We start from the raw sequence: 25083 nt of genomic DNA, 5'->3' as shown, positions 1-25083 counted from the left end.
CCCCCCCTGGGGCAAAGTAAAAAAGTAAAAAAAATTTTTTCCAAATGTGTAAAAAAAAATAAAAAAAAATATTCCAAAATAATGAAAAAAAAAAAATATATTCCCATAAATACATTTCTTTATCTAAATAAAAAAAAAACAATAAAAGTACACATATTTAGTATCGCCGCGTCCGTAACGACCTGACCTATAAAACTGGCCCACTAGTTAACCCCTTCAGTAAACACCGTAAGAAAAAAAAAAAAAAAACGAGGCAAAAAACAACGCTTTATTATCATACCGCCGAACAAAAAGTGGAATAACACGCGATCAAAAAGACAGATATAAATAACCATGGTACCGCTGAAAGCGTCATCTTGTCCCGCAAATAACGAGCCGCCATACAGCATGATCAGCAAAAAAATAAAAAAGTTATAGTCCTGAGAATAAAGCGATGCAAAAATAATTATTTTTTCCATAAAATAGTTTTTATCGTATAAAAGCGCCAAAACATAAAAAAATAATATAAATGAGGTATCGCTGTAATCGTACTGACCCGAAGAATAAAACTGCTTTATCAATTTTACCAAACGCGGAACGGTATAAATGCCTCCCCCAAAAGAAATTCATGAATAGCTGGTTTTTGGTCATTCTGCCTCACAAAAATCGGAATAAAAAGCGATCAAAAAATGTGATGTGCCCAAAAATGTTACCAATAAAAACTTCAACTCGTCCCGCAAAAAACAAGACCTCACATGACACTGTGGACCAAAATATGGAAAATTTATAGCTCTCAAAATGTGGTAACGCAAAAAATATTTTTTGCAATAAAAAGCGTCTTTCAGTGTGTGACGGCTGCCAATCATAAAAATCCGCTAAAAACTCGCTATAAAAGTAAATCAAACCCCCCTTCATCACCCCCTTAGTTAGGGAAAAATAAAAAAAAATGTATTTATTTCCATTTTCCCATTAGGGCTAGGGTTAGGGTTAGGTCTAGGGTTACGGCTAGGGTTAGGGCTAGGGTTGGGGCAAGGGTTGGGGCTAGGGTTAAGGCTACAGTTAGGGTTGGGGCTAAAGTTAGGGTTAGGGTTGGGGCTAAAGTTACGGTTAGGGTTTAGATTACATTTACGGTTGGGAATAGGGTTGGGATTAGGGTTAGGGGTGTGTCAGGGTTAGAGGTGTGGTTAGGGTTACTGTTGGGATTAGGGTTAGGGGTGTGTTTGGATTAGGGTTTCAGTTATAATTGGGGGTTTTCCACTGTTTCGGCACATCAGGGGCTCTCCAAACGCGACATGGCGTCCGATCTCAATTCCAGCCAATTCTGCGTTGAAAAAGTAAAACAGTGCTCCTTCCCTTCCGAGCTCTCCCGTGTGCCCAAACAGGGGTTTACCCCAACATATCGGGTATCAGCGTACTCAGGACAAATAGGACAACAACCTTTGGGGTCCAATTTCTCCAGTTACCCCTGGGAAAATACAAAACTGGGGGCTAAAAAATAATTTTTGTGGGAAAAAATTTTTGTTTTATTTTTACGGCTCTGCATTATAAACTTCTGTGAAGCCCTTGGTGGGTCAAAGCGCTCACCACACATCTAGATAAGTTCCTTAGGGGGTCTACTTTCCAACATGGTGTCACTTGTGGGGGGTTTCTACTGTTTAGGTACATTAGGGGCTCTGCAAACGCAATGTGACGCCTGCAGACCATTCCATCTAAGTCTGCATTCCAAATGGCGCTCCTTCCCTTCCGAGCCCTTCCATGCGTCCAAACGGTGGTTCCCCCCCACATATGGGGTATCAGCGCACTCAGGACAAATTGGACAACAACTTTTGGTGTCCAATTTCTCCTGTTACCCTCGGGAAAATACAAAACTGGGGGCTAAAAAATAATTTTTGTGGGAAAAAATTTTTGTTTTATTTTTACGGCTCTGCATTATAAACTTCTGTGAAGCCCTTGGTGGGTCAAAGCGCTCACCACACATCTAGATAAGTTCCTTAGGGGGTCTACTTTCCAACATGGTGTCACTTGTGGGGGGGTTTCTACTGTTTAGGTACATTAGGGGCTCCCCAAACGCAACATGGCGTCCCATCTCAATTCCAGTCAATTTTGCATTGAAAAGTCAAATGGCGCTCCTTCGCTTCCGAGCTCTGTCATGCGCCCAAACAGTGGTTTACCCCCACATATGGGGTATCGGCGTACTCAGGACAAATTGTACAACACCTTTTGGGGTCCATTTTCTCCTGTTACCCTTGGTAAAATAAAACAAATTGGAGCTGAAGTAAATTTTTTGTGAAAAAAAGTTAAATGTTCATTTTTATTTAAACATTCCAAAAATTCCTGTGAAGCACCAGAAGGGTTAATAAACTTCTTGAATATGGTTTTGAGCACCTTGAGGGGTGCAGTTTTTAGAATGGTGTCACACTTGGGTATTTTCTATCATATAGACCCCTCAAAATGACTTCAAATGAGATGTGGTCCCTAAAAAAAAATGGTGTTGTAAAAATGAGAAATTGCTGGTCAACTTTTAACCCTTATAACTCCGTCACAAAAAAAAATTTTGGTTCCAAAATTGTGCTGATGTAAAGTAGACATGTGGGAAATGTTACTTATTAAGTATTTTGTGTGACATATCTCTGTAATTTAATTGCATAAAAATTCAAAGTTGGAAAATTGCGAAATTTTCAAAATTTTCGCCAAATTTCCGTTTTTTTCACAAATAAACGCAGGTACTATCACAGAATTTTTACCACTATCATGAAGTACAATATGTCACGAGAAAACAATGTCAGAATCACTGGGATCTGTTGAAGCGTTCCAGAGTTATAACCTCATAAAGGGACAGTGGTCAGAATTGTAAAAATTGGCCCGGTCATTAACGTGCAAACCACCCTTGGGGGTGAAGGGGTTAAGACTGACTTTTCAAAGGTTTTATGGACTGATTAAATGAGAGTGACTCTCGATGGGCCCGATGGATGGGCCAGAGGCTGGATCAGTGAGGCTATGTGCACACGCTGCGGATTTTGCTGCGGATCCGCAGCGGTTTCTCATGCGTTTACAGTACAATGTAAACCTATGGGAAACACAATCCATAATGCATATGCTGCGGACAAAAACGCGCGGAAACGCAGAGGTTTACATTCCCCAGCATGTCAATTCTTTGTGCGGAATCCACAGCAGTTTTACACCTGCTCCATACTAGAAAACCGCAGGTGTAAAACCGCAATGCAATCCGCACAAAAACCGCGGTAAATCCGCAGGAAAAAATGCACAGTTTTTTCCCTGCGGATTTATCAAATCCGCTGCGGAAAAATCCGCAGAGGATCATTCTACGTGTGCACATACCCTAAAAGGCAGAGAGCTCCACTCAGATGCCAGCAAGGTGGAGGTGGGGTACTGGTATGGGCTGGTATCATTAAAGATGAACTTGTGGGACCTTTTCGGGTTGAGGATTGGAGTGAAGCTCAACTCCCAGACCTACTGCCAGTTTCTAGAAGCAACTTTTTCAAGCAGTGGTACAGGAAGAAGTCAGTATCGTTAAAGAAAAACATGATTTTTATACAGGACAATGCTCCATCACATGCCTCCAACAACTCAACAGCGTGGCTGGCCAGTAAAGGTCTCAAAGAAGAAAAAATAATGACATGGCCCCCTTGTTCACCTGATCTGAAACCCATAGAGAACATGTGGTCCCTCATAAAATGTGAGATCTACAGGGAGGGAAAACAGTCCACCTCTCGGAACAGTGTCTGGGAGGCTGTGGTGGCTGCTGCACGCGATGTTGGTCGTAAACAGATCAAGCAACTGACAGAATCTATGGATGGAGGCTGCTGAGTGTCATCATAAAGAAAGGTGGCTATATTGGTCACTAATTTTGGGGGGTTTTGTTTTTGCATGTCAGAAATGTTTATTTCTAAATTTTCTGCAGTTATATTGGCTTACCTGGTAAAAATAAACAAGTGAGATGGGAATATATTTGGTTGTTATTAATTTGCCTAATAATTCTGCACAGTAATACTTACCTGCACAAACAGATATCCTCCTAAGATAGCCAAATCTAAAAAAAAACCACTCCCATCTTCCAAAAATATTAAGCTTTGATATTTATGAGTCTTTTGGGTTGATTGAGAACATAGTTGTTGATCAATAATAAAAATAATCCTCTAAAATATAACTTGCCTAATAATTCTGCACACAGTGTATATAGAGTCATTACAAACAGAGTGATCTATTTCAAGTGTTTATTTCTGTTAATGTTGATGATTATGGCTTACAGCCAATGAAAACCCAAAACTCATTATCTCAGTAAATTAGAATACTTTATAAAACTAGCTTGAAAAATGATTTTAAAATCTGAAATGTTGGCCTACTGAAATGTACCGTATGTTCAGTATATGCGCTCAATACATGGTCGGGGCTCCTTTTTCATCAATTACTGCATCAATGCGTTGTGGCATGGAGGCAATCACCCTGGGGCACTGCTGAGGTGTTATAGAAGCCCAGGTTGCTTTGATAGCAGCGTTCAGCTCATCTACATTGTTGGGTCTGGTGTCTCTCATCTTCCTCTTGACAATAGGTCAGGCGAGTTTGCTGGCCAATCAAGCACAGTGATACTGTTGTTTGTAAACCAGGTATTGGTACTTTTGGCAATATGGACAGGTGCCAAGTCCTGCTGGAGAATGAAATTTCCATCTCCAAAAAGCTTGTCAGCAGAGGGAGGCATGAAGTGCTCTAAAATTTCCTGGTAGACTGCTGAGCTTACTTTGGTCTTGATAAAACACAGTGGACCTACACCAGCAGATGACATGGCTCCCCAAACCATCACTGATTGTGGAAACTTCACACTGGACCTCCAGCAGCTTGGATTGTGGCCTCTCCACTCTTCCTCCAGACTTTAGGACCTTGATTTCCAAATGAAATGCAAAATTTACTTTCATCTGAAAACAACACCTTGGACCACTGAGCAACAGTCCAGCTCTTTCTCTCCTTGGCCCAGGTAAGACGCTTCTGGCGTTGTCTATTGGTCATGAGTGGCTTGACACAAGGAATGTGACACCTGTAGCCCATGTCCTGGATACGTCTGTGTGGGGTGGCTCTTGAAGCAATGACTCCAGCAGCAGTCCACCCCTTGTGAATCTCCACCAAATTTTTGAATGTCCTTTTCGTAACAATCCTTTCAAGGCTACGGTTATCCCGGTTGCTTGTGCACCTTTTTCTACCACACTTTTTCTTTCCACTCAACTTTCCATCAACTCCTTTCCGACATCGGGCGTAATAGTATTCCGATGTCAGACTCCCTCCCTTTGATGTGGGCTCCGGCATTAAGCCCACATCTTTTCCGGCACATGTCACCTGTTTTGAATAGCTGACGTGTGCCTCTAGCAGCATCAGGTGGAATCGCGATCCCCCTGTGCTTGTTATCTAGTTAAATTTTGCTGTCAAACTGACAGTGGCATTTAGCTTGCGCATCTGGCAAGCGCGCCGGAAATCCCACCCATCGGCGCCTGTGTCACATGACCACGGGTTGTCGATGGGTTGACATGACAACCAGAGGTCTCCAGCAGACCTCTATGGTTGTCATTGCCGGATTGCTATGAGCTCATAGCAAGTGAGTAATTCTGCTACATACAGGCGATCTGATCATCGCCTGTATGTAGCAGAGCCGAATGAATTATGGCAGCTTCTAGTCACCCCTGGAGACATGGAGACTATTGAAGCATGGCAAAAGTGCAAAAAAAGATTTTTAAAAATATTAAAAAAAATATATAAGTTTAAATCACCCCCCTTTCGCCGCATTCAAAATAAAATAAAAAAAGAAAATCAAACACACATATTTGGTATCGCCGCGTTCAGAATCGCCCGATCTATCAATATAAAAAAAATAATAATAATTTGATCGCTAAACGGCATAGTGAGAAAAAAAGTCAGAACACCAGAATTAAGGGTTTTTTGGTAGCCGCAACATTGCATTAAAATGCAATAATGGGCGATCAAAAGATTGTTTTACACACCAAAATCGTATCATTAAAAACATCAGCTTGGCAAGCAAAAAATAATCCCTCACCCAACCCAAGACCACGGAAAATGGAGACGCTATATGTATTGGAAAATGGTGCCTTTTTTTTTTTTTTTTTTTTGTAATAACTTTGGAATTTGTTTTCACCACTTTGATAAAAAATAACCTATACATATTTGGGGTCTATGAAATCATAATGACTTGGAGAATCATAATGGCAGGTCAGTTTTAGCATTTAGTGAACATAGTAAAAAAGCAGAACAAAAAACAATTGCGAAATTACACTTTTTTTGCAATTTCACTTCACTTGGAATTTTTTTCCTGTTTTCCAGTAAACAATATATTAAAACCAATGGTGTCGTTCAAAAGTACAACTCATACCACAAAAAAAACAAGCCCTCACATGGCCATATTGATGGAAAAAAATAAAAAAAGTTATAACTGGGAAGAAAGGGAGCCAAAAACTAAAACGCAAAAATGAAAATACCTCTGGTCATGAAGGGGTTAATATGCTTGGATACAGCACTCTGGGAACAACCAGCATCTTTAGCAATGACCTGATGTGGCTTAGCCTTAATCTGTTTCAGTAGGCTCCACAATCATGGGGAAGACTGCTGACTTGACAGATGTCCAGAAGGCAGTCACTGACACACTCCACAAGGAGGGTAAGGCTAGGTTCACATTGCGTTAATGTGTGCACGCTAACGGACAGCGTTGCACGGCGAAAATTAACACCGTGCAACAGGTCCGTTAGCGCACCCATTGACAGCAATGTGAAGTTTCCCTGTAGCGCATCGCTAGCGCGTGCCTCTTTCGGCTCACGCTAGCGATGTGCCGTTCTTCTGTGGCGCGCCTAGGACGCTGCTTGCAGCGTCCGCGGCGCGCCCGAGGTCCGTTCCCCGCTCTCGCAGATCGGGGATCTGCGAGAGCGGGGACGTTAACGCGACCCCTAAATAAACATTGCGTTAGCGCAATCCGCTAGCGCTAAACGGATTGCCCTAACGCAATGTGAACCTAGCCTTAGGAATTTCTGGTGCGGATTCTGCATCTCTTGGCAGAAAACACAGGTGCGGATTTGTCGCGTTTTTGTTGCGGATTTTTTGCGGATTTCTGGACTTTTTTACCCCTGTGGTTTCTATAATGGAATGGGTACAAAAATGCTGCAGATCCGCAAAAAAAGAAGTGACATGCTACTTATTTTAATCCGCAGCGTTTCCGCACGGAGTTTTCCGCACAGCGTTTTTTTTTTTCCCCACATTGATTTACATTGTACTGTAAATCACTTGCAGATCCGCAGCGCTTCTGCACCGCAAAAAACGCTGCTGATCCGCAGGAAATCCGCAATGTGTGCACATACTCTAAGGCTGGATTCACACTTGCGTTTGGCTGGTCTGCCTATGGCTGTGTACATCCTCAGTTAAGATCCGCCTACTTCCGCATGCGTCCCTATCTTTAACATTGGGTACGCATGGACATGCGTTGTATGCGGATGGGTCCGCATGCAGCGTTTTGACGTGCCCGCAGACCGCATGGGAACACAAAAAGTCGTAGTTACCGATAACGGTGTTTCTCAGAGCCCATGACAGCACTACCAGAGAGAGGGAATCCGCCCTTCAGGGACAGGAAACCTACAGGATAAAAAGGGCGGTACCTCTCTCCTGCCTCAGTTTAGTTTACAGAGCATCAGAGGTCCTCCAGGTTAGTGATAACAAGAAATACACATATTTTAGCAAAATACTTATGAAGAATACACCGTGTCTAAATCAAACACACACTTCGTATAATAAAGTGCTCACCGCACACGTGATAAGGGGGGGAATAAGCAGGTGCTGTCATGGGCTCTGAGAAACACCGTTATCGGTGAGTAACTACGACTTTCTCAGTCGCCCATGACAGCACTACCAGAGAGAATTGCAGAGATTATTGCTTTAGGGAGGAACCACAGCCTGCAAGACCCTTCTTCCGAAGGTTAAGTCCGACGAAGAGGCTAAGTCTAAGCGATAGTGCCTAAAGAAGGTTGAAGGTGATGACCAGGTGGCCGCTTTACAGATTTTATCTATTGGTACCTCCGACCTTTCGGCCCAGGAGGTCGCCATAGCCCTTGTAGAGTGTGCCTTGAGTCCTTCAGGAACTGCATTTCCCGTGGACGAGTATGCCAAGGCTATCGCATCAGTAACCCAACGAGCTATAGTGCCTTTGGAGGCTTTGAGTCCTTTCCTAGGTCCCTGAAAGCAGACAAAAAGACAGCCTTCCTTCCTACACTGACGGGAGGATTCTAGGTAGTGTATTAGACACCTTCTCACATCTAAGGTGTGGAATTTTTCCTCTTTTTGATTTTTCGGGTTTGGACAGAAGGAAGGAAGGATTATTTCCTGGGATCTATGGAAATTGGAAGCTACTTTGGGTAGATAAGCAGGGTCTGTTCTTAATATTACCCTATCCTCCATGATTTGTGTGAAGGGAGGGTTCGCAGATAGAGCCTGAAGGTCACTAATCCTACGAGCAGATGTTAGGGCTGTAAGAAGGGCCGTTTTGAGGGATAAGATTTTAAGTGGTAACGAATCTATGGGTTCAAACGGGGGTTCTGTCAGAGCTGATAGTACTAAATTTAAGTCCCAAGATGGAGGGTTTCTGATTTTTATTGGCCTAGACCGTACAGCGGCTTTAATGAATCTTGCTATCCATGGGTTAGTGGCAATACTATCATTGTATAACGCCCCTAAGGCCGCTACTTGCACCTTTAAGGTGCTCACCGATAGGCCCATATCCAACCCTTTCTGTAGGAACTCTAATATTTTGACCACTGGAACCCCATCTTGTAGTCTTACCCCGGAGGTGGACAGAAACTTTTTCCAAGTTTTACCATAAATTTTAGTTGTTATTGTCTTCCTACTTTTTAATAGCGTGGAGACTAAATTATCTGAGAATCCCCTTGCCCTTAGCAGTGACCTTTCAAGTTCCACGCTGTCAAGTGTAGATTTGCCGACTGAGGGTGGAACACCGGCCCCTGTGATAAGAGGTCCGGAAGATCCGGAAGGACCCAGGGATCTGTGACCGATAGGATTCTCAGCCAGGAAAACCAGGCCCTTTTGGGCCAGAAGGGGGCTATTAGAATGATACTCGCCCTGTCCTGTCTTATCTTCCGTAGGACTGCCGGTATAAGTATATAAGGGGGAAAGGCATATGTCAGACCGTGAGTCCAGGGAATCGAGAATGCATCCAGTGCTCGGGGGTTCCCTCTGTGGTTTAGAGAACAAAACTGTTTTACTTTTCTGTTCTCTATACTGGCGAAGAGGTCTATTACTGGTACCCCCCAGATTTTTGTGATCTGATCGAAGACCCTTTGGTTCAGAGCCCATTCCCCCTGTTTCAGCTGGGTACGGCTTAGGAAGTCTGCCTTTTTGTTCACTACGCCTCTTATGTGCAACGCCGAGAGGGATAGGAAGTGATGTTCGGCTAAGGTGAAGATTTGGGAAGTAGTTTCCATCAGGGCTTGGGATCTGGTCCCCCCCTGGTGGTTCAGGTAGGCCACTACTACTTGATTGTCCGAGAAAACCCGGACATGTTGTCCCCGTAGTTTGGGAAGAAAAACTGACAGAGCATGGCTCACTGCGCAAAGTTCTTTTTGATTTGAGGATACCTGGTATTCTCGATCTGTCCAGACCCCCTGAGTAACACTGTTTCCCAGGTGAGCTCCCCACCCCGTAGGACTGGCATCCGTGGTAACTACTTGATGTACATCTATCACCCACGGAACCCCCTTTGATAGATTGTTGGAATCTAGCCACCAGTCTAGGGAACGAATAGTGTCTGAACTTAAGAGTCATGTGACCTTCCAGGCGTCCCCTCAGTGTAACCAGATTTTTCAGGACATCCCACTGGAGGTCTCTCGTGTGGATCTGAGCCCACTGTACTGCCGGAAGACAAGCAGAAAGGGACCCTAGCAGTGACATCGCTCCTCTTAAGGTCATATGAGGGTTTGAGCGAGCTCCGGACACAATGCTTAGTATTTTTTGTTTCTTCAGGTCTGGAAGGCGACATTCCTGTAAAACCGAGTCCAGAGTTAGGCCCAGAAACTCTTGCACCATGGTCGGTTCCAGTTTTGACTTCTGGAGATTTAGGAGCCAACCTAATTCTGTTAGAGTTTTTATCACTCTGCTGCACTGTTGGCGACAATGTTGGGCTGAGTTGCTGACAATCAGGAAGTCGTCTAGGTATGGTATTATAATAACATCTTCCTCCCTTATGTGGGCCATCATTTCTGCTACCACCTTGGTAAAAACACGGGGCGCTACCGAAATGCCAAACGGGAGGGCCTTGTACTGGTATTCTTTCACTACTCCCCCCCATGACTACTGCTAGTCTGAGGTATTTCTGTGAGTTTTTGTGGATGGGGACGTGATAGTACGCGTCGCTGAGATCCAACACTACCATGAAACAATTTGGAAACAGGTTTTTTATTGTAGATCTTATCGATTCCATTTTGAATGTTTGATTCTTTACATAACTGTTTAATCTCCGTAGATTTATTATTGTGCGGAAGGAACCGTCCGGCTTTGGAATCAGAAACAGTGGGGAAAAGAATCCTTTCCCTCTTTCCGGTAATGGAACTTCTCGGATCACATCTTTGGTTATGAGTTTTGAGATTTCTAGTTCCAAGGCCTGTTGTTGCCGCCATGAAGGTTTCAATGGAGTGACCACATAGTGCTGGGGAGGAAGGGTGGTAAAGTTTATTTGAAGTCCCATTTTTATTAGGTTTAAAATCCAAGTACTGGAAGAGATTTTTTCCCAGGCCGGAAGGTATTGAGACAGTCTCCCTCCCACCCTGGGGGAGGTGTCACTTAGGGGTTTTTTTATTTCTGGGGGACTTGCCAAAGAGGAAGCCCCTGTCTCTATTTCTCCCCTCCTCCCACCTGTTCTGTTCTCTAGGGGGGCGTCTGCGGAAAAATTTCCTGTTCCGAAAGGGCCGCCTAACATATGGTGCGGCCAGGTTAGGGAACCCCTTCTTCTTATCCCCTGCTTTTTGTAAAATGTCATCTAGGGTTTCCCCAAACAGAAATTTTCCCTCACATGGGATTGAACAAAGTTTTTGTTTTGTCTGTAGATCGCCTGGCCAGTTTTTCAGCCACAGCGTTCTACGAGCTGCATTGGACAGGGCTGCCGATTTTGAAGTCAGTTTGATAGAGTCCGCCGAAGAGTCGGCCAAGAAGGCTGCCGCCCCCCTAATCATGGGAATTGATTCGATGATTTTTTGTCGGGATACTCCATCCCTTAACTGTTTCTCCAGATTGTCTATCCAAATCAGGTGGTTTGCCGGCAAGAGATCACAGCAGTGATACATTATTTGAATCCGTGAAAAAAATGCTTTTAAAACGTACAAAGCTCTGGTGGAACAGATTGTTTCTGGAAAAGTACCTATTGAAAAATATGATTCCCAGGGGCCTTCGTGTTCGAGTAGTGCCAACGTTCCCCGTTGAGGATGGTGATTTTGTGTCTAAATGGGAGGAGGCCTGTGGGATTTGCTCAGGAGCTTTGATGAAGTTGCTGATTCAACTCAATATAAAAACTATTGAGGGACTTGATAAAGAGATTGATTCCACATTATCAGAGTTACGTGTGAAATGCTCGGATGAGCAATTTAAAAATTATGATGCACAAATTGATAAAATTATGGAGTCAACAGTTAAAAAAATTAGTGACACACAGTCCTCCAAATTTAATCGTGACCTAAAAGATTATCAGTCCCAGAATGTATATATGTGGAGGAAAACACCGATGCAACACCATCAGATGCCACGGAGTGGATCAAATACATCTCTTTCGTCACATGGTTCCCAGTCGGATAGTTCAGCATCATCTGCGGTCACACGCTCAGGCGCAAGTTTCAATCGTACGAGGAGACAAAACTTCCATCCCTATAGGAGGTACAAAACACGTGATTTTGAAGCCCCCAAAGAGGATAATAAGGTAATAAACCTGAGTAAATACCCTCTATCTCGGGCTGATTGTTCGCTTTTATGTAAGGGATTGTCCTTTTCACCCACGGCGGGCTTGGACCGTTTTACGGTGATTAAGGATTTACATCTATTCGCCCGGTCCTTGTTATTCAAACGACACTTTTTTGATAATAATCTTCATGAATTGTTCCCTACAGAGAGCGAACAATCGGCCCTGAGGATTCTGGAGGAGTTGTCTAGAGAAGAGGCGACAGAGGAAGGAGGTAGGGTTCCACCTGCGATTCGTGTGCGATCAAAAAGGTTTCCTCCATTGGCAAGTTGCAGTGCCATTGAAACTTTTGTGAAGGTTGTTAGTGAGGAATTAGTCAAGATTCCTCAAACTATTAAAAACGACAATCTGACGAGACAAGAGAGACAACGGCTTAAACAGCTTCGGGATCTCCCTGACGTTGTGATCAAGCCGGCGGACAAGAGGGGCAACATTGTACTATGGCCTCAGACCATGTATGTGAAAGAGGCCATGCGCCAACTACTGAATCCTTCTTGTTATAAAAAAATTGACCTATAACCCCTTGTCCGCCTACTGCTCACAACTCAGGGGGATTCTTGAAAAAGGTGTAGAGGATCGAGTCATTTCTAGGGAATTATGTACAGCACTTGTGGTGATTGAACCAACAGTGCCAACATTCTACTTACTTCCTAAGACACATAAGGATATGGCTATACCACCGGGACGCCCCATTGTGTCGGGGAATGGTAGTTATCTCGAACGAATCAACAAATGGATCGACTCGATCTTGCAACCGCTGGTGGAGGAGCTCCCCTCGTTCTTGAAGGACACAAACCAATTGTTAAAAAGGGTGGATGATTTACATCTGGGGGTGGACACAGTTATGGGGGCGATAGATGTGGAATCATTGTATACGAGCATCCGCCACTGTGATGGCTTGGCTGCCACTCGGTTTTTTCTATCCACATCTAGTTTGTCCCCTGACTTTGCTAACTTTTTTTTGGAGGTGCTGAATTTTGCTTTGACTCATAATTTTTTCACCTTTAGTGGGTCCTTTTTCCTGCAGCTCCAGGGAACAGCCATGGGGGCGGCCTTTGCGCCCTCCTATGCTAACCTGTTCCTGGGGCTGTGGGAGAGGGACCTCCTCCAGTCAGAGGGTCTGTCGTCTATGGAGTGCGTCCTTTTTTGGGCGCGCTACATAGACGACATCCTCATCATCTGGCAAGGGGACAGTGAGTCTTTTTTTGAATTTGTGACCATTTTGAATAGGAACTCTTTCAACATAAGGCTGACAGCGACATGTGATAGATCAAATATAGAGTTTCTTGACGTGACATTGCAAAGAGATTGTTCGGATACAGTGCAAACCACTATCTATCGAAAGCCTACTGCTACAAATATGCTGCTCCATGCGGCTTCCTCACACCCCACTCATATGGTACGTGCTGTCCCCATTGGGCAGTTTCTACGCCTACGCCGTTTATGTTCCATCGATTCTGATTTTGAATTACAGGCAAGGGACCTTTGGTCACGGTTTAGAGAAAGGGGATACAGTAATCGGGCCATTAAGAGAGCGTATCTAAGGGCTAAGTATAGCAAAAGAAATACATTGCTCTATGGGAGCCAGAGTAATGGTAGCGTATCTGAAGCAGTAAGGTTTGTGACTAATTACAATTCAAGGGCGGGTGCCATTAGGTATGCATTGGAACGCGCCTGGCCGATCCTTAGAACGGATGCAACACTGTCAAAACTACTGCCTAGTCGACCGTCCATTACATTCAGGAGGTCAAAGAACATGCGCGACCACTTAGTGCGCAGCCACTTTGTTGAAAATTCTCCTAGGACATTTTTGAACGATTTTCGTTATTTACCTAGGGGTGGCTGTCGTACGTGTGGTCACTGTGTTGCATGCTGTAACATCTCTAGAGATGACACGTTCACTGACTCATCAGGACAAAAGAGTTTCAAAATTACCAAGTCTATCACTTGTATATCTAAAAATGTGATTTATTACGCGGTTTGTCCTTGCCCCCTAATATATGTGGGGCTGACAACCCGACAGCTGAAAATAAGAGTGCGTGAGCATGTGCTTGGAATAGAAGCAGCTGTTAGTGCACTTGATCCAAGCACATTAAAAACATTACCCAGGCATTTTAAGTCCCATCACGGCTGTGACAGTAAGGGCCTACGGGTCAAGGGGATAGACATGATTGAACCAGGAATTAGTGGGGGTAACATCTCCCAACGATTGGCACAGCTGGAAACACGATGGATGTGGACCTTGAACACGATCCACCCCCATGGGTTAAACTAAACTATCAGTTTTGCACCTTTTCTGTGATCTCTTGCCTGGGCAGTTTTCTATTTTGGGTGGCGGGTAGTCCCGTCTTGTGGCTGCTATGTTTGTTTGTTTTTAACTTTTTAATCTTTTACTATTTAGATACGTTAGCATTTGGTTATGCGGTATGACTCTGCAAAGGGATTCAGTTTCCTTGGCTTTCGTTGGATATTTGGGTCAAGTGGATGGAGACTGCCATCTGACGGAAATTGTGGCCTTATAAAACATTGCTATAGTATCTTCTACATGTCTGAACTTATGAATGTCGTATAACTCTGTGATGGGGTTCTATTTCCTTGTCTCTCGTCTGACACGTGCTTATTGTTCATGAAGATGGAGGATTGATGGAAATTGTCGATGTATATATCACTACCACATTATTATGTTTTTTAGTTTTAATATGTGTTATTATTATGTTTGTGTCACTTACTTTTAGTGTGGGGCATTGATTTGGGGTGTTTTTCTGGGATCCCAATACTACCTTGTTGGAGTAGTGTGACATCATGTATAGAGTTAGGTAGTTTGGATCCCTTTAATGTTCACATATATCTGTTACGAGATAGGATACTAGGTTTCTCCCCTTTTTTTCTTTGTTTTTGTCTAATTTTTGCTCCCCTTTTCCCCCATTTCCCCCCTATCCTTTTTCTTTTTTCTTTTTTTTGTTGTCACATTTATATACTTAGTAGTGGGGACTTTGTAGGTGCTGCCATCATTTACATCTTAGCCTTTGTTTGTATTCCTTGATTGCCCTGGCGCTGCTTGTACGCATGCGCGTCTGGTCCCGGCTGCTCTGGGCGGCTTGCGGCGTCTACATGCAGTGATGGTTGCCATGGTTTTGGCGGCCCTCCTGCATGACGCCGCCGCCGCCCGGTGTCGCCGTGGTCATGGCGACGCCTGCGTCACTTCCGGGCTTCATCCCGACAATCAAGGACACGTGTACATTTAAACCCTGTTTCCGGAGTTAGCCGACACGCCCCCTGAGGAAGGAGCCTCCGCTCCGAAACGCTCGTCGGGTGCTCATGTGGGACCGGTCCGGGCTTCCTTCCAAACATCCCCCTGTCTACAGGTAAACTCCCGGCCGCAGTTGCGGCGATTAGTCCTGTTTTTTTCCGGGCATTTACATGGTGAGTCGTACGGTCTTAGAGGACCATGGGGGAGTGACACATGTGATTTAGGTTCCATGTATATCTGGAGAGGGTAGCCTTAGGACACTGGTCCGCACGTTTTCCAGGCATAGTGGCGACTGGATGGGGTAACTGCCACCATTATTGCACCTTGTTCTGTTTTTTGTCTCGAGCCTAATTAGGTTTTTTAAAAACTTGTTATTGTTGATTATTAATAAAGATGCTTTTGTATTAGTACCCAAGTTTGGTCGTTTTCTATGTGGTTTTCCACATTCCCGTCTCATGTAATGCAATACGACTGGGTTTATATATATCCATTATAGGGCAATATTAATATTTATGTAGATTTTGGTAATGTTGCCATTTAATACCTTTATCTTTCTATCCAAATCATTAGAGATCTGGAAGTACATGCGGCCGCTATGGCAGGTCTTAAACACCCCCCTGCTGACTCCCAGGCCCCTTTTAGGAAGGTGTCGGCTCTTTTATCAAGGGGGTCTTTTAGCGTACCCATGTCCTCAAAGGGCAGTGCAAATTTCTTTGACGCTTTAGCTACTGCCACGTCAAGTTTAGGGGCTTTGTCCCATGCTGTAGAATCATCTTCAGCAAAAGGATATTTCCTTTTAAGGGAGGGTACAGAAGAATTTTTTCTTTCTGGCTTCTCCCACTCCTTTTTAATCAGGGCCTGCACGTTTTCGTTAAGTGGAAAAACTCTGCGTTTTTTCTGGCCCAGGCCGCCAAACAATGTCCTGTACCGTTTTGTCAGGACGTGGGTCTAGGACCCCCATTGTAGATCTTACAGTTTTTACGAGGGCATCTATTTCATCTAAGGGGAAGCAGTGGCGGCCTCCACTCTCAGAGTCTGAGGAGGAGGAGGAACCTTTCTTGTCTGACACATCCTCATCAGAGCTAGAAGGATCGGAGTGAGAAAGGGGGACAGGTGTTCTCTCCTTAACCCCCTCCCCTTTAAGGGATTTAAACGCTGTTTCTACCTCTGATCTTATTACTGAACGTAATTCAGAGGCAAAACTAGGGGTTTCTTCACAAAGGACTTGTCCTATACAGGAACCGCATAATTTCTTATCCCAGTTCTGTAACAGGGGTTCTCCACATAAGGGACAGTCTCTATGTTTAGTTTACTCCGTTTTTTTTCTTGCCTAAAAAATAAACGGAAAAGGGGACCCTATTACTTGGTGAACTTTCACGAAGATCACTCACCCATCTTGCGCAGCTACAGGTACCAGTTCTGGAGGAGGTACGGGATCTTGTATGAGACCCGAAGTAGAAGGTGTCGGCTGGCTGGAGATATTGGAGGTTTTACTCTGCGGCGTGGAATGGCTCCTGGAGCGGGTACTTCTGGTGCCTGCAGAGGTCCTTCCGCCTGACTTGCGCTGGTGGTGACGCTGCTGTTGCTGCGGTGGTGGCTGTAAGGGCTGCGCCGGCTGGAGCTGCTGATCGCTGTCCGCCATAGTGGGACTGCATGCAGCAAAGGGCGCTCTCAGCGGTGTTTTAAATAGTGCGCCGATCACCCCTCCTCCAGGCTGCATTGCAGGGAAGCGCTGGTCCCCAGTGCGCATGCGCGCTCCCTGGGACCCGGAAGTAGACAGCGTCTATATCCGGTGCGGCGGCCATCTTGGTGCTCTCACACACCAGGTCGTCGCTCCGGACCAGGCCTCTCTGCAGAGGCACGCCGGGTCCCTAAGCCCCTACCCCAATCCGGGGAGGCAGCCGCGCTCCCCTCCGCCCGCTCTGCAGCCCCATCGGACCCAGAAGCGGCGGCGTCGGACACCGAGCCAGCGGTGACAGGGGCCTCCCCGCCGTCATACCTCCACTGGTCGGCTCCGGATACAGGTACCGATCCTGAGGGTTCCCCTGTCAGGGACAGGAAACAAAACTGAGGCAGGAGAGAGGTACCGCCCTTTTTATCCTGTAGGTTTCCTGTCCCTGAAGGGCGGATTCCCTCTCTCTGGTAGTGCTGTCATGGGCGACTGAGAAAGTTGCGTTCCCTTGCGGTCGGAGGGCACGTCAAAACGCTGCATGCGGACCCATCCGCATACAACGCATGTCCCTGCGTACCCAATGTTAAAGATAGGGACGCAGGACGCATGCGAAAATAGGCGGAGCTTAAGGGAGGATATACGCAGACCAGCCAAACGCAGGTGCTGAACCAGCCTAAGGGTATGTGTCCACATTCAGAATTGCATCAGGATTTGGTCAGGATTTTTCATCAGTATTTGTAAGCCAAAACCAGGAGTGGAACAATTAGGGAATAGTAGAATAGAAACATATGCTCCACTTCTGTATTTATCACCCACTCCTGGTTTTGGCTTACAAATACTGATGTAAAATCCTGACCAAATCCTGATGCAATCCTGAACGTGGACACATACCCTTAGGGACCTTTTTAAACACTTAGGAAGCCTTTGCAGGTGTTTTTTGTTAACTATTCTAATTTACTGAGATAATAACTTTTGGTTTTCCATTGGCTGTAATCCATAACCATCAACATTACCAGAAATAAACACGTGGAATAGATCACACTGTTTGTAATGACTCTCTATAATATGACATTCACTTTTTTTGTATTGAAGAACTGAAATAAATTAACTTTTTCATAATATTCTAATTTAGTGAGAAGCACTTGTAAGGTCACATTCACATGTTATTTGGTCAGTATTTTACCTCAGTATTTGTAAGTCAAAACCAGGAGTGGAACAATGAGAGGAAAAGTATAATAGAAACACATCACCACTTCTGTATTTATCACCCACTCCTGGTTTTGGCTACAAATACTGAGGAAAAATACTCACTAAATAATTAACGTGTGAACATGGCCTAATAATCATGATATAATTATAACAAACCCTCAGCTGTGACAAGTATTGGGGTTGTAGCTTTAGGGTGTAAACAATGGTCCCATTCATTGACAGCATACTGAGGTCTTGAAAATGATGGAGACTTGAAATGTAACATATATTAGAAAGTTGCAGGACTTTGTATAGGGCCACGTTCACACTTCAGTATTTGGTCAGTATTTTGCATCAGTGTTTATAATTGAAATCCAGGAGTGGAACTTACAGGGAAAAACTATAACTGAAAGACTGACTCCTGTTCTGAGTTTTGGGGACCCTCCTGGTTTTGGCATATAAATACTGATCAAAAAATACTGATGTGTGAATAAAGCCTTATATAGTGATATGGACCCCTGGAAGTGATCCCATCCCCCACCCTCCAACATTCATGTCCCTTAGACTTACCACTGGATGTAGGAGTGATTGGCTTCAAGTTCCCTGTAGTCGTCCCACCATTTCCCATAAATATCCTCTATTGTTTCCCCTGCATTTGGTTAAGAGACTCAATCAGTCAAGGTGGTGATCATTAATTATTAACTGACAAAAAATATATATATAAACAAGCAGAGCTGCAGTGTAAAGCATGGTGGAAAAGGAACAGCAGCCTGAGCCACCAGATAATGGATTTCTATTTAATATAACGTAGACTCTAACAATACAGCGAAGCTGGAGCATACGTGTTTCTGGGAAAGCTGAGTGACAACCAATATGGTCGTCATTACATGTGGGCTTGTCATTCAGCTTTCCTAGTGTCCTGAATGGTAAATCTGACTAATACTAAAACAGAGGAACAGGAGATATATTACATGTCGCCATTCAGGAGTCTGGGAAAGTATGAGAAGATAGATAACGCCTCACATACTGACCGCAAGGCTGAAACTCTATCTGGTTCTGGTAGAACAGCAGGTTCGGCATTTCTTCCGGAGAATCCTATGGAGAAACTGTGTAAGTCGGATGCACAGAGAGAATCAGCGGCCACAAAGATCTGACCGGAATTGGTGCTAAAATTATTGATTCCAATGGAAATCTGTACAATCAGGATAGCACATGCCATTGCCGCTGTTATTAGGTGTGTGCTCCTTTAAGAATCTTCAGATGAGGCACATAATGGCAGATGTGAGACATTAGCTCTTGCTGGGGTAGTTACCGGGTCATCAGCAGTATCCAGGTCTGCTTCGTCATATCCATGTCTGTACCTCTGCATGTCTCTTGCCGATCTGTTACCGGAGTTGTGCTGAAAAGAAAAGACCCCAAATCTATTCAGTGCCAAATAGGTGCATGTGGGCTGTCGTGTGGCCGTTCCTACCTCATGTAAGAGTGCCACTCGGTGCGTTTCATTGATTTTTCCATAGCAAAATCTCAGGAACTTACTGTATTTTGTGTTTCAGGTTCCAAGATCTCTGCTTGCTGTCAGTGAAATTCTAGTTTGTGGTAAATGCAATAGCTAAGAGTTTGTAGTAATGTTTCCAGGATAAATGACATATACATTTTAGCAGACATATAGATGACAGGTTTATCTGTTCCTGACAGCACATGGCACCATTTGTTAGGACGGGAGTCCCGGCCCTTTAACAGAGATTTTATTCTGGTTACCTACCCAATGCTGTGGTTTCAGCATTTTGTTAGGGGGTTCGTCATCCTCCCAGGTGGAGTCATAATCTGAATTCCAGCATTCGTCCTTGTTGATTCCAAACATGTTAAAGACGTGAAAATGTTTATAGTCCTGCAACCTTGAGAGGAAACATGGAAATACAGTAAATTTGCATTAATCTAGCACCTTGTAGTTTAAAAATGTTGCACTTATCCAGATAAGGTAATATAACTTGCTTAGATTGCTGTAATGTTCAGTTTTACCACAGGCTGTAAAGTGAGATGACATTCCTTTTAAAGGGTGGGGTGTAACCTGTGTGCAGACATCTAGTGGTCAGTGTGCACACTGCAAGGACTGTCTGACAATCTTGAATCCTTCACCAGGAAGTGAGAGGTCATTGGATGTTCATATCCTTCACAGGACTAGGATGTGTGGGACATGCTGGCACATGTAGTTCCTTCCTGGCCAACAGATATGAAGGACAACACTGTTGTCTGGCACACGGAGCAGACTTTGTTTTTACATATACTTAATATAGTGTCTGCACTGTTGTTTGAAGTGAAACTCAACAATATCCGTGTCCCAATGTATCCAGGCCAGCCTGTCATCTAATGCAAAAATAGATGTGGGCACCTTGGCCATCTGTGCCTGGCATTTGTGTATATTTTACTTGTAGTTCGCAGATCCTGACAGAAAACATGAAAATTTCTATATGTCTGTATCCTGCACACATCCTGTCAGTGTCACCATATTGGTTTTCAGTCAGATTGATATTCTCACCTGAAGATCTGTCAAAGTCTATGTGCACACATGGAGTGTTTTTCATGTGATTTTGTTCAGAATCCTCCCGGAAAAAGCACCAAAAAAACTGCCCCAACAATGGACATAATGCAAAGTGGCTCTTTTAGTTAAAAACGCCTGGGGGGGGGGGGGGGGGGTGACAGGTTCCCTTTAAAAGCAATAACATATTTATTCCTAGGAAGGCTTCTGAGCTCTCTTAATGAAGACGTAAAAGGGGCCACGAAAACAACGGCAAAAACTGCTGGCTGTTTTCTGAAGCCACTTCACCTGGGAGAACTCATCTGCTGTCCTGGCGCCTACAGGACGCTGTGTGCACATAACCACTGAGCCGATACTCAAAGGTTTTGAGGAGTTCAGGCTTTTTGAGGAGGATTGGGAGAGTCTTCACTCAATTTCTGTTCCAATAAAGTGTGCACAGAAAACTCCTCATATGCACAGCAAAAGTACATTTCACATAGAGATGAATAGAAAGAGTTTTCCAAGCATTATCAGTTTTTTAGGAGGACTTCACAGAAAATTTGCTAAAAAATAACTAATAAAAAAATGCCATGTGAAAATATAGTAAGGGTTTGTTCACATTGCGTTTGGTTGTGTGGCCAGTGGCTCTGTGGGGGCTTGTGTCTGAATCGCTGAAACTGGGATTTGGGTCCAAATGCAATGAGAACATAACCAAGGCCTCATTCAGCGTCTGGTTTAACATACCCAGTATATCCTTCTATCTGCCCCACGTACCCTTAGGGCTGTTCAGTTGTTCGTGTTTTTTTGCGCACCAAGTGCCAATTAAAGGTAATAAGTCTGTACTGTCTCTTATAATGGGTAGGAAAAATTTTAATTATTTTTTGGTGGGGGGTGGTGACGAGGGGTTTGCATTCAAGAACAACAAGCCACATTAATAGTAAAATTGATAGATCAAACAAGGATGACAATCTGATCCAGCTCAAAAGTACTCTGCTTTGTAGTGTAGACCTTATTCTTCATTCAGATGTCCGTCTTTATTTTATTGATTTTCATCCATTTTTACCATCAGTGTGACACCCAGAGTTTTCAGGTGCAAAAAAAAAAAATCCCAAGACTCTTCTATTGATTTGAACAGTAAAAAAAAAGCACTTGGGTGACACACGGACAATTTTTTTTTTCTTGCACAAACCGATTCTTATACACTGGTGAGTCTGTCCTGCAACATGTCTTCATTTTTTGTTTTTGCAGATGGCTGAACTGGAAAAAAAAATGGATATTTGAACAGCCCCATGGATCGTGCCCAAACTAATCTATCCGTAAAGAGCAAGGATAGAACATGTACAGTATATGTAAAAACAAATGTCTGAATGAGGCCTTAGGTGGATAAAAAGAATCTTTATCAGCACCCATATACCATCGCGAACAGCAACGTTGTGGTCCCGAAAAACCATGTGACAAGCCCTATAGATGGTGTAATAACCGCCATATTGGTCTTACCCCGTTATCCTAGCACTCTAAAGACAAGTTTGCCTATTTTTACCCTATAGCTCAATGATTTTTACAAGGTAGAATGAGGAACACACACACCCGACCTTCCTTTACAGCTCTCAGCTAGTTGTCAGAACTAGTAGTATGCTTTTATGTAACAAAATCAGCAGTATTCATGGTTCTGTATGGACATACATAGAGATGATGGTGCCTTATAGGCAGGAGTCCTAATTAGACCCTACCTCCTCCCCGAATCAGGGGCGGACATACCGCTGATGCAGCTGCATCGGGGCCTGGAGGTGGAGGGGAGCCCTTGCAGGGTGGATAATAATGAGGGCAATCTGGCCTGTTTCTCTGAGACTGAGGCCCTGTAGAGTCATAGCCAGGTTGCCGTCATGTGTGGGGGGGCAGGGAGCGATCCATGCAGCTCTGTTGCCTACAGGAGACAATGGCAGCGGAGCTGCAGGAAATGGAATCCTTCCGCTGATTCCTGCCCAGCGCTTTCTGTCTAACACAGGCTAGTCGTGGGCGAACTTTGGTCCCCACTTGCTCTGGCATCCTAGAGACAAGGTGTGTCTCAGTCCGGTGTGCTGCTGGGTATGTGGTGCTTTCCACTTACCGTACTTCTGGCCTGCAGGTCTCTTGATTGCAGTGATTGCCTCAAAAGGTTGTGCAACAAAATATTAAGTTAAGGGTTCCATCACTTCTGTCCAGGCCTATTTCATGAGTTTTTTTAAATTCTGTGGAAGCATGGTTGAAAAGCAATGTCTGATTTTAATTTCTTCATTTTAATAGATCTTTTATTTATTATTACTTTTGTCAGATTCAAGTTATTTCTGTGACCATTATGGGTTTTTCTGTCATTAAACGAGGGGTACCAACAATTTTGACCACGTCTAGTTTCCTCTTTTATTATGTGTAACACCGTCCCTTATTACATACCTTCCTCTTTAGCTATATATAGTGCCGTCCCTTATTACATAGCTTTCTCTGCTGTTCTGTATAGCATTGTCCCCTACATAGTGTATTGTTATTCACAGCGACCTCTTTTATTACAAAGTCCTCTCTTGTTAGATATAAAATGAATGCTGATGGAGCAGCACCTGACCAGAAGACCGGCCTATCAGCTCCTTTATCTAGTCCCAGTCCCCGACGCCCTACTCTGTACCGGCACCATCTGTGATCTCATTGCACTTGCTGCATTGTGACTGAGACCGGATGGTCGAGACTCAAGCTGAATGGTGGAGCAGGCTGCCGATGGTTCCTTCTTCCTCCATTGTATTCAGTTGTTCTGTATCTGCACCTAGAGGATGAAAACCCATACACTGGGCGAGGGTAGGTGGCAGTGCCATATGGCACCAGGCCCCTTCCAACACACATGTCCCATAGGAGCCGCATGGTCTGCCGCTATTAACAATACGCCAGTGATAGTCGGGTGCACGCCATCAGGTGAACTTGGTCCCATACAGCCATCAAAACATCCAAAATCAGAGAAATAGCTTATGTCATATCCTACAGTGTTATCTGTGGTCTTACATAGGACTGCAGGTAAATCTACTATAGTAGCTTAACATAGAGTCCTACTAATTCAGAACTCAGCTCAGCTACATCGACGCAAAACAAATGCACTTACCCCTTTTATAAGACAATCGGGGCTCACAGGTGAGTGTCTTACTGAAGCTATGAAGGCACAAACTGAAATGAAACTTTTACCCAGTTTGCCGGCAAGTCGAAACTTCAGCCTTGAGTTTCACTTTCTGTTTCCAAGAAATCCTTGTTCTCAACCTATTAAAGGAACAGCGCTGCCTAGACACATTATATAGGGTGGACATGTAGTGTGCAGGGGAATGCCAGTCCCTATACTGTATTTGATGCCTGCAGCAATGTCCATTACCGCATCTGTCACGTAGAGATTAGATGTAGAAATAAGACTGGAGATCACAAATACACCACACCCCTTAAATTAATCAAGTACCTTATAACTGCCCCTTCCTTTTTCTCCTAAAACTTAGACATAGGCATAATTAACAATAACACAGAACATTGAATTGGAAGACAAAGGGGTTTAATAACAACGAAAACTTGACTTGATGCAATGCCACCTCTGGACTACCAGTGGGCAAGTCTGCCTTTTAGTCATCTCCCATCAAAATGTTAACACTGGCTGCCATGAAAGCGCCCAACTGGGCTCTGACCCTCACCCAACAAAAACAATGCCTGCTCCAAGCCACCTTGGAAGGCAATGAGATATGTCCAAGCCTATGTCGTTAAGATGTATGCCATCAGGCCGTGAAAGGTGGCTATTATCCCCTTATTATTCCCAGAGGAGCATTGCGGCTTTAAGTCTCCTCACCACGACATGCTTATCATGTCACTCTCCGCAAGGAGAAACGATACTTCTTGGATCCCGGTCAGACGCCTCTCACACAGCCAAACCGGATCTCACACTTTGCAGTGATGAGGGGTAGTACCCCGAAACACAGTCTGCAAATTGAGATTCTGGTTTGGCTATTATCCTAAGTCATGTGACAAGGCTCGTTAAAGGGTCGACATTGACTGTTAGGATTGCTACTTCCAATAGGTGGCACTAGAGTTCTAGTCCTCTTCCTCTCTGAAGAGACAATTTGCATATTTCCCAGAAGAGCATTGCGGCTTTAAGTCTCCTCACCTCGACATGCTTATCATGTCACTCTCCGAAAGGAGAATCAATACTTCTTGGATTATTATCCCCTTCTAATTGTTTGTGCTCAACAACCATTCCAGCTTTTCCTTGTACAAAGGATAACTACCAGCCATTACGTCTAGCTTTTTCAACTGCCCCTGGGGACTACAGATCAGATTACAAGAAGTTGGGAAATGAAAGTGGGCTTACTCCAGATAAGTCCTCATCAGCAATAATAGCTCGTACATGCTAAGGAAAAAGAGGTAATTTCAGGTAATTGTCATGCTTGAAGACCCAGCCACAACTCATCTTC

The 25083-nt window shown here is 44.2% G+C and overlaps 1 protein-coding gene across 2 annotated transcripts in view; it reads right to left on the bottom strand.

Annotated features, from left to right (window-relative positions):
- The window catches only part of LOC143765825 (uncharacterized), a 28941-nt gene extending 5095 nt beyond the window's left edge, over positions 1-23846 (bottom strand). Inside the window, exons 1-6 of one of the 2 annotated variants that reach the window (XM_077252896.1) lie at positions 23742-23842; positions 22728-22848; positions 19868-20000; positions 19418-19504; positions 19137-19200; positions 18676-18754 (exon numbers count right to left, since the gene is read on the bottom strand). In XM_077252896.1, coding sequence (XP_077109011.1) covers positions 18676-18754; positions 19137-19200; positions 19418-19504; positions 19868-19966 — 329 coding nt within the window. In that variant the 5' untranslated portion in view covers positions 19967-20000; positions 22728-22848; positions 23742-23842. Of the gene's footprint in view, positions 1-18675; positions 18755-19136; positions 19201-19417; positions 19505-19867; positions 20001-22727; positions 22849-23741 lie in introns of both variants that reach the window. The other variant, XM_077252897.1, reaches the window with a different exon arrangement.
- Positions 23847-25083: the final 1237 nt, after the last annotated feature.

This window comes from Ranitomeya variabilis, chromosome 4 (genome assembly GCF_051348905.1).
Source record: "Ranitomeya variabilis isolate aRanVar5 chromosome 4, aRanVar5.hap1, whole genome shotgun sequence".
NCBI lineage: Eukaryota > Metazoa > Chordata > Amphibia > Anura > Dendrobatidae > Ranitomeya > Ranitomeya variabilis.
This window is presented reverse-complemented; position numbering and strand designations above follow the sequence as displayed.